At 41.5% G+C, this 7,964-nt stretch overlaps 2 protein-coding genes across 2 annotated transcripts; one reads left to right on the plus strand and one right to left on the minus strand.

Moving 5' to 3' along the window:
- Window positions 1-66: 66 nt before the first annotated feature.
- On the plus strand, window positions 67-4,068 carry LOC136446708 (uncharacterized). The gene is made up of 4 exons (XM_066445192.1): window positions 67-146; window positions 450-595; window positions 1,110-1,218; window positions 3,098-4,068. Exons 2-4 carry the CDS (start codon window positions 516-518, stop codon window positions 3,458-3,460), a joined length of 552 nt encoding a protein of 183 aa, XP_066301289.1. The 5' UTR covers window positions 67-146; window positions 450-515; the 3' UTR covers window positions 3,461-4,068.
- LOC136446707 (uncharacterized) lies at window positions 3,794-7,091 on the minus strand. The gene is made up of 3 exons (XM_066445190.1): window positions 6,664-7,091; window positions 5,358-5,559; window positions 3,794-5,145 (listed from the first exon to the last, which is right to left on the minus strand). The coding sequence occupies exons 1-3, from the start codon at window positions 6,967-6,969 to the stop codon at window positions 4,811-4,813; spliced, it is 843 nt and encodes a 280-aa protein (XP_066301287.1). The 5' UTR covers window positions 6,970-7,091; the 3' UTR covers window positions 3,794-4,810.
- Window positions 7,092-7,964: the final 873 nt, after the last annotated feature.

A 7,964-nucleotide genomic window follows, 5' to 3' on the forward strand; every position in this document is an offset into this window, starting at 1 on the left:
TGTTACACGTAGGAAAACAAGTCAGTTTTGAGGTTGATTTCGTACTGGACAAAATCTTCTGTCTTCCTGAAGCAAAAAATGGCGCGTAAATTGTCGGGCCACTGGACATGCGCGGTGACCTATGACATCCAACATGGCGGACACGGGTAAGTTTGTTGACGTGTTTATCGAAGATTTGCACGATTCAAGCCGCGATTTTTCACATTTCTAAAGAATTTGTCGTGCATAGAATGCCACTCACTCCTTCCCTGCAATCTTAACTATTTTGAAAGCTCTTAATCTGAATGTGACAGTCGAATTTTCTTGGAATTATGAGCAATCTGTAACGTGACATAACGTTTGTGAGTCACGCAACTATTTATAAACACACACTCACTAACTCACTACTTAAACCTTGTGTGACTATACGTCATTCAAACTATCTCAAGATGGGTTCTTTGTCTTTCCAGTCTTTCTCTCTCTTCGAAGAGAAACTCCCCGGTAGACCTGCACGGGAGAGTTGGGGTTCCCAGAGGATGCTTTCGTTGTTCGGTGGACGGAGAGGGTCGAGAGGTCAACAGACGGGTGTGAACAGTCGGGACGGTCAGTCGGACAGGTGAGGGAAAATACGGGGTTAGAATTGATTTTCATGTGGACCTTGTATCGTATTGTCTTGGGTGTGAAGAGATCCACGTCAGCTTTAGAATTGATTTGAAATTCTGGATATGATAGACGCTCCATGAAATTGATTTTTCAATGTTGGTAAATATTATTCATGAATGCTGCATTGCTATTGACAGGATGTTGATAAGGTTTTTGACACTGTCAATAAGAATATTTTGGCACTATCAACAGGCTGTTAACAGGATTAGAATTTGTTTTGGTATTATTGACAGGATTATCCTGTGCGTTCGTGCGTGTGTGTGTGTGTTTGTTTCTGTGTGTGTGCGTGTGCGTGCGTGTGTGTGCACTCGGTACAATCTCTCCACGATGTCCAGTAAAGCGAGTGTACACAATGCAGAGTTGCCAATCATCATTGCTATTTTCATCTGTGGGACTGGACTGACCACAAATTAGTATTGATAACAATGTAAAGTTTGTCATGTCTGATTGCTTGCTTGTGTCTGTAGGGAAGAAGATGGGTTTGTGCTTCTGGGAGAAACTGCTATTGAGAGAACCACTGTGCAGTATGGTCAAGATCAGCCAGGTGGCGCTGCTCCACCACCAGCATATCATCAGGTAACCAACGACATGCATTACTTTGCATGTTTTCCTATAGCATAGCATAGCATTGCAGAACAATTCAAATTTTGCTGTATTGAATAACAGTTAAATTGTTTTGAGTTCATAGTATATCTGTAGATGCTACTATCTAATTGCTAATGATGCAAATGTAGATTGAAATTGATAATGATAGTGATATAAAGATGAGCTCCCATTCTAAGTTTGTCTGCCAATTACCCCTGCACACAAATGATGCAAAATAAGAAAATTGATTTCTGCACACACCTCTCTTTTGTGTCAAAATCATTTTCTCTTGAAGCCTTTAAAAAGTTCAAGACAGTAAAAAAATAATCAAACAAGAATAGCCAGGTGTTATTTTTTAATGAAGGAAAATGCACATGTATTTAGGGTATGTCTATCTAGAATATTATTCTGGTGGTTACTAATCTGCTTGGGAAATTGATCCTTGGTGTGTGTAGTGTAAGAATGAGAATTTTAAGAAATCATCACATTATTTTTACATATTTAACCTGTGACTATTTTCAAGTACCCTTTTGGGTCAAATGTTTGAGAAATTATGGCCCTCTCAATACACTATTAAGTTGTAACACTTTATGGGCAGCCTATTTCAGCAAATTGGTACGTATAAACTTTTTATATTATAGTGGTAACCATCAGGTTGAAATATTAAGTTCTCCAAACTGAATCTGTGGACAAATGCACAAATAATGCCATTTCCCATCCTGTCACAGGAGGCACTAATTATTTACAAACAAAATACTTAAATCTAATAATGAAAGGTTTTACTGCAACCCACCATGCACACACTGAAATACTCTAAACGTCCACCAGCCATACAGGTCAATTATGTACTTGTGTCAGCCAGTGTCGGCTTTAATGGCTATTACTCTGAACAAACTTGCTATGCCCAGGCAGTGCATTAGTTTCAAAACATTGGCGTTTCCACTATGATTTTTAGCACCCATTCCTGTCCAACTCAATTCCCAACCTCCTATTACCGCCGGAGCCATTTCCGATGCTCGATAGGTTTATTGCCACCAAACAGGCTCAAGTCCGCCCATTTGGAGACAGTTTCATCTCCCTCCCATCTGCTGTGAGCTGAAGTGCTTTTGTTCTGGGGGAAATTCTCCCCATTACGTGTGAATGGGCAGGTTTCTATTGTGGTTTATGTGGTGCTTAAACTGTGGGGATCCTAAATCTTGCCTACAGTGTTCACAGTGGTAATGTTTCTCAGCATAGTGCATTACCATGGGGGGTACTTTGTAATGTAGGATTGTATTTATCTCTCGTTATGTTTATGGTAGAGACAAAGTAAATGAGACGAATTAAAATTTTACTTAATCTGTTACCTCTTATGCCAACATTTGCCAAGTCACTGGACATCAAAATGATGATGTTTTATAAACATGTTTTATGGAGCAAAGATTTACCATCAAGAAGACGCTTTTAGCGTCTTGACTTAATTCATGGTCTCTTATGCTGGTAGTGACTTTATGTTTATTGGTAGCAAATTGGGTACTTTTGATCATGACATGCAAAATATCTGTTGCAGTTAACTGTACATAGTGGAAGAAAGGGGTATGTATGTAGGTTTACAAAAAATGCTAATGGTTTATCCATGCTGTCATATGGATAAGTTACACTGTACGTTAGGTTACTTACAATTTTTTACAAACATGTAAATGATAACGTTAACAGGCATTGTCTAAAAACAACTGAACATTTGATTTATCACATGAATCCATATTTTTATATAGAAGTCTTTAAAATCCAAGAAAGTTGATTATTGTGGCCCTGTGACCCCTTTTAATCAAACATGTTTATTGTGTAGTTGTTTGCAGTTGTGCTGAAGATTTTATCTGTCATTTCTCAGGTAGCCACACCACAACATCTGTCTCTACCAGTGAACAACCTCCCTCCCACAACAAACATGAACCCTCCCACCACACATCAAACCGCCTTGTCCGACGTTCCCTTCACGTTCTCGCGCCAACTCGCTGTCGCCGTGGGATCATCACGGTTACATGTCCCTCCCCTCAGGAAACCAGACTTAAGCCAGTACAATTATGACTTTCGCGTGGAGCGGTCAGTACTGCGAGAGGCGGGGTTGTTGGAGGAGTGGGAAGGGAGAAGGAACAGTGGAAAACATGTTGCAATAACAGAGTCCATGGAAACGGAAACTGTCAGAGATGATGATCAGACTGGAGAGACTCAGGATCTTATGACTTTTGAGTAATTTTGACACAAAATGAAATCTTTAATGACCTGAAATTTTCTACTTTTGTGGCACACTATTTGTTTGACATCTGCAGATAGTTGTCTCAACTTGGTAAGTTACTGGAATACAAAGTTCTTTGTACAAAGTTCTTTGTTTGACATAATCGAAAAATGTTACTTTGGTGATCATACACTACATGTAACAGATGTATTTGCGTCCTAACTATTTGGCAAGCAATTTTTATCTGTATCTATACCAATGAAACAAGTCATTACATTTAACCTCCTTGCACTGGGTCAGCCAAGGCAGCTTTCGCTGGTAACAGCTGACCCATAAAAATCCAGACGAACGTACAAGTTGTAGGTTGTTTATTTGGAAATTTTAATACAATGTTTAAAATTTTGAGATTCATTTTTTGATATTGTATATTGACATGTACCTATCTCAAATGTGATCAGTTGACTGTGATTGAAATGTTACCCTCTGATTTTTACTGATTTTGAACTTATACTTTTTTTAGTTATAGAAAACTGAGTCGTGTATCAGTATTGTATATACTGTATATTTGAGAGAACTGCTATTTTGATTGTTGTTTAAGGAAAACAAATGATTCGTGGTCAAATGAAGTTGTGTTTCAGTGTTTTGTGTGTTTCTGCATGTGTGAATGTGTGTGCTTGAGTGTTCTGTGAATGACATATCCTATGCTGTAATATACTGGTGATACTAGTACATGTAGCACTTTCACCATTACACTAAGTTAAAGTTCTTCCCGCACCAGATGGTGCATAGGACGGTGTGCATCTCCATTTCAATAGCCCTTGGGCCACACAACTTTGTGCAATCACTGCAGCAGGGGACTAGTCCACTGGCAGTGGTGTGTGTTTGACTACCATACTCTTTCTCAAATCCTCAGATTTTTACTGATTTTGAACTTACAGAAAACATAATCATGTATCAATATTGTATATACTGTCTAATTGGGAGAACTGCTATTTTGATTGTAGAGTAGGCCATGTTGATTTCATTATATGGATGATCATGACATCTGCGCGAGTTACATATACGGTAACTTGACGTATGAAGAGTACAGGGCTATGTTATACATTGATTGGGTCTACTATATAGCATTTTGTTCACTTACCCCAAAACAATACAAAACTTAGCAAAGTAGCAACGCATAACATATTGTTGATATTTTAGATAGCAAAAAAACAATAGCCAGAACTTACAATTTCTCAGTGAATGGTGTTCCCGATTACAGTACATACATACCACCAGTATCCTGCACGTACATTTTATTTGGTTAAAATTTAACTAATCGATCTATGTACGCACTTATGCTCATGGAAACCTGAATATTTTTAAAGTTCAGGTCTCCAGCTTGTTGAAGACAGGTTGCCCCTTTCTCTCTTTGAAAATGAAATAAACAAGAGTCGCAAGCAGCGCCGCCACTACCAGACAAGCTATGACTACCCCGGCAATGAGCCCAACGTTACCACCTGTGTTCTCATCAGGGTCAGCGGCGTCCTCTCTGGCACATGGAGTATAGGCACCACTGTCTGTGGCGCAGAAGTGGTCGTACCGACATGTGCGGAGCCAGGCGTCACAGTAGTCGGCGCGGATGGGCATGCCCTCTATCGCATACTTGCTGTGGTTCGGGTTTGACGCGTTGTAGATGTCATCCGGGTATTTCCGGTAAAAACCTGGAAGTTCACATACAAGTCATCAGTTCAGTTTATCTGATTATCAACGTATAGCGTGTTGCTAGCGTGTTTTTTCCTATTCTACACTTCCCTTGTTTGACAGACAGTGACAGTAAATAGAATGATTGATTGATTGATTGATTGATTGATTGATTGATGGACACTTCATTATATAGTTCACCGATAAACCGAGAGTGTGACTTTGGTAATACCTGTGCTCGGTTCACATTCGACCAGACAGGCTTGCTGCACGAAGAAGCGGTTACAGGCCGGGCTGAGGGCACCGCACTTTTCCCAGTGCCACACCCTGCCGTACGCTTCATTGATCCTCTGTATGGTGTCCAGATGACAGCAGGAGTAGTCCTGCCAGGGATGGCACTCCGTGAAGTTGTCTGGTTCCGGGCCTGGGGCTTCCTGTCAGGAGGCACAACGTTTGCATGGTTTTGAAAGCTCAGTTGGGTTGTGCGAGTACATAAAACAGTGTTTGTCTATGTACATAAAACAGTGTTTGTCTATGTCATTGTGGGCCTTCGTACTTTTGAGGCCACGCCCACCATGGAAGGGGGAACGATTTCCCTTTTATTCAATGTTCTTCGAACTGTTTGCACAATTGCAATGTTCTCTACTCTATCGTTCATGTGACAATTGTAATGAATTTCACGGCCAGTAAGTTGCTGGGAATTAGTCGTGAGTCCTGACCAAGGCCATTTAGTGGTTGGGAGTAGGTCGGAAATGTTGACTGCTGCACTGCTATTTGAATTGAAAAAAAAGGAATCAAAGTCGGCAAAGTCACATTCTGATTGGATGCGGTCAGAGGTTGGTGGGGAAGATTGTGACAGTTTCGGCCCCAGGTCCAGGACGTTTCAGCTCCGGATTAATCGACTTATGTTTCTTTGTCTTAAACAAGTTATGTTTCACAGGTCTCGAAGGTCTTTCTTATAATCCAAACATGGCGAAACATGTCGCCAGATCACGTTGTCTGACAAAGGGACCCGGTCTTATTGAAAATCACGTTGATTACCGATACGCGTGACCAACATCCAAACATGGAGAAATTAAGTAGGCAGACAGGTTGTTTGACAATGGCGGGACGCGGTTTTTAATGAAAATCATGTTGACAAAGTATAAACTACAAGTAAAAGTTGCATGTCTTACAAAGAAACGCGGTCTCTACCGTACTGGGAATAATCTTGATTGCTGATGCGAGTCAAGATGACTTAATGCTCAATATGTTTTTATGATATTATTTCCCATAGATTTTCGATTGATATGCACATTGCATAGTACACATACACATAAGAACTATCGGGGCCAAACCGTCCTGGACCTGGGGCCGAACCGTCCTGGACTTCGGGCCGAACCGTCCTGGACCTAGGACCAAACCGCCCTGGACCTTCGTGGCCGAAACGTCGGGGCCGAACTGTCCTGATACCGGACATTACTGGTGAGGTTGAGGGCCACTAGACGACATTAAACTCCATCTATTACTAACGTTACATGTAGTTGCTCAAAACTAACCTTAAGGGAGCCCCCATAATGGCACTCATCAGCCGGCGAGGGCCATCCGAGTCTCTGGGCCACTTTGTCATTTGGATTCTCTGCTTCAAAGAACCACATGGTGAAGCCCAGGCTCAGGTTCGTCTCGTACACGAAGGCGGGACCCCACATCTGCTCGCATAGCTCCTTCCCGCTGGGGTAGATGTCCTCGAACGTCCTGCAAGGGACGTCCGCCGTCTGGACGGTTGGACCAGTCAGAACGATTATGGTGACTACGATAGCGGCATCCATGGCGAAGAGTCTAGGCTTGATATACGTGAAAAACATACTAGAAAGGGCAATGAGTATCTTGGTCTTCGAGCTGACCTTGCGCAGTGCATGAGTATCTTGAACTCAGTACACGAAGTCAATGGCTTTATAAGTTAGTTATTAAGAGAAGTCCGACGTCTGTTCACAGCAAAATCAAATACTGCCACTTGTTGCACCAATAACAAAGTCGAAGTGATGACCATAAATGTGATCTCGCTGAACCTTCTCGGTGACTCGGTCAATATTTGAATTGTGAACATGACCTAGAGCATAGATAATTGAAAGGTCATGTGAGGACATGTTGCGAGTGTGCAGAAGGCCGTGTTGATTTGTTTACATGGATGGTATCCGCGCGAGCATCAACTTTCGTCCATTTCCAAAAAAAGGGTTTTCGGCCAAACTGTAAATCGTACAAAGTAGCTGCAAAATAAGAAAATATATGCTGTAAATTGAAAAAAAAAATCGGAAAACGAATGATAAGGTCGTACAGTGCTAAAGTCAAAGAAGTAGATGTCAAAGTACAAAAATGAAGAATCTATTGTTCGCTATACCATGCTCTGTTTGTGAAGTTTTGTTCATCCTTCCTGACCACTTAAATTTCATAATGAAGGTAACTTTTTTGGCCAAACGATTTTTCTATTCGCACGCTCGCATCAGTTTTAGGGTCCCAAGAGGATGTCATCCATATAATCAAATCAACATGGCCTTAAGAAAAACAAATGATATTGTTGTCAAATGAAGTTGTGTTTCAGTGTTTTGTGTGTTTCTGCGTGTGAGCATGATAGCCTGGCTAAATCGCGCTCCTAACGGCCGGCCCCACGGTTACCGTCCCCTAGAAGGGGAGGGGTCATTAACCTCCGCCAGCGAGAGACTGTGTTAACACAGGCTAGTGTGCATGAGTGCCCTTGAGTGATCTGTGAATGTCATATCCTCTGGTGTTGTTGGACTGCTTTTGCCCGTTGGACACTGTCATGGCCACCGGTAAATATGCTTGTAGATGAGCTATGATATGA

Source organism: Branchiostoma lanceolatum, chromosome 13, assembly GCF_035083965.1.
Source record: "Branchiostoma lanceolatum isolate klBraLanc5 chromosome 13, klBraLanc5.hap2, whole genome shotgun sequence".
NCBI lineage: Eukaryota > Metazoa > Chordata > Leptocardii > Amphioxiformes > Branchiostomatidae > Branchiostoma > Branchiostoma lanceolatum.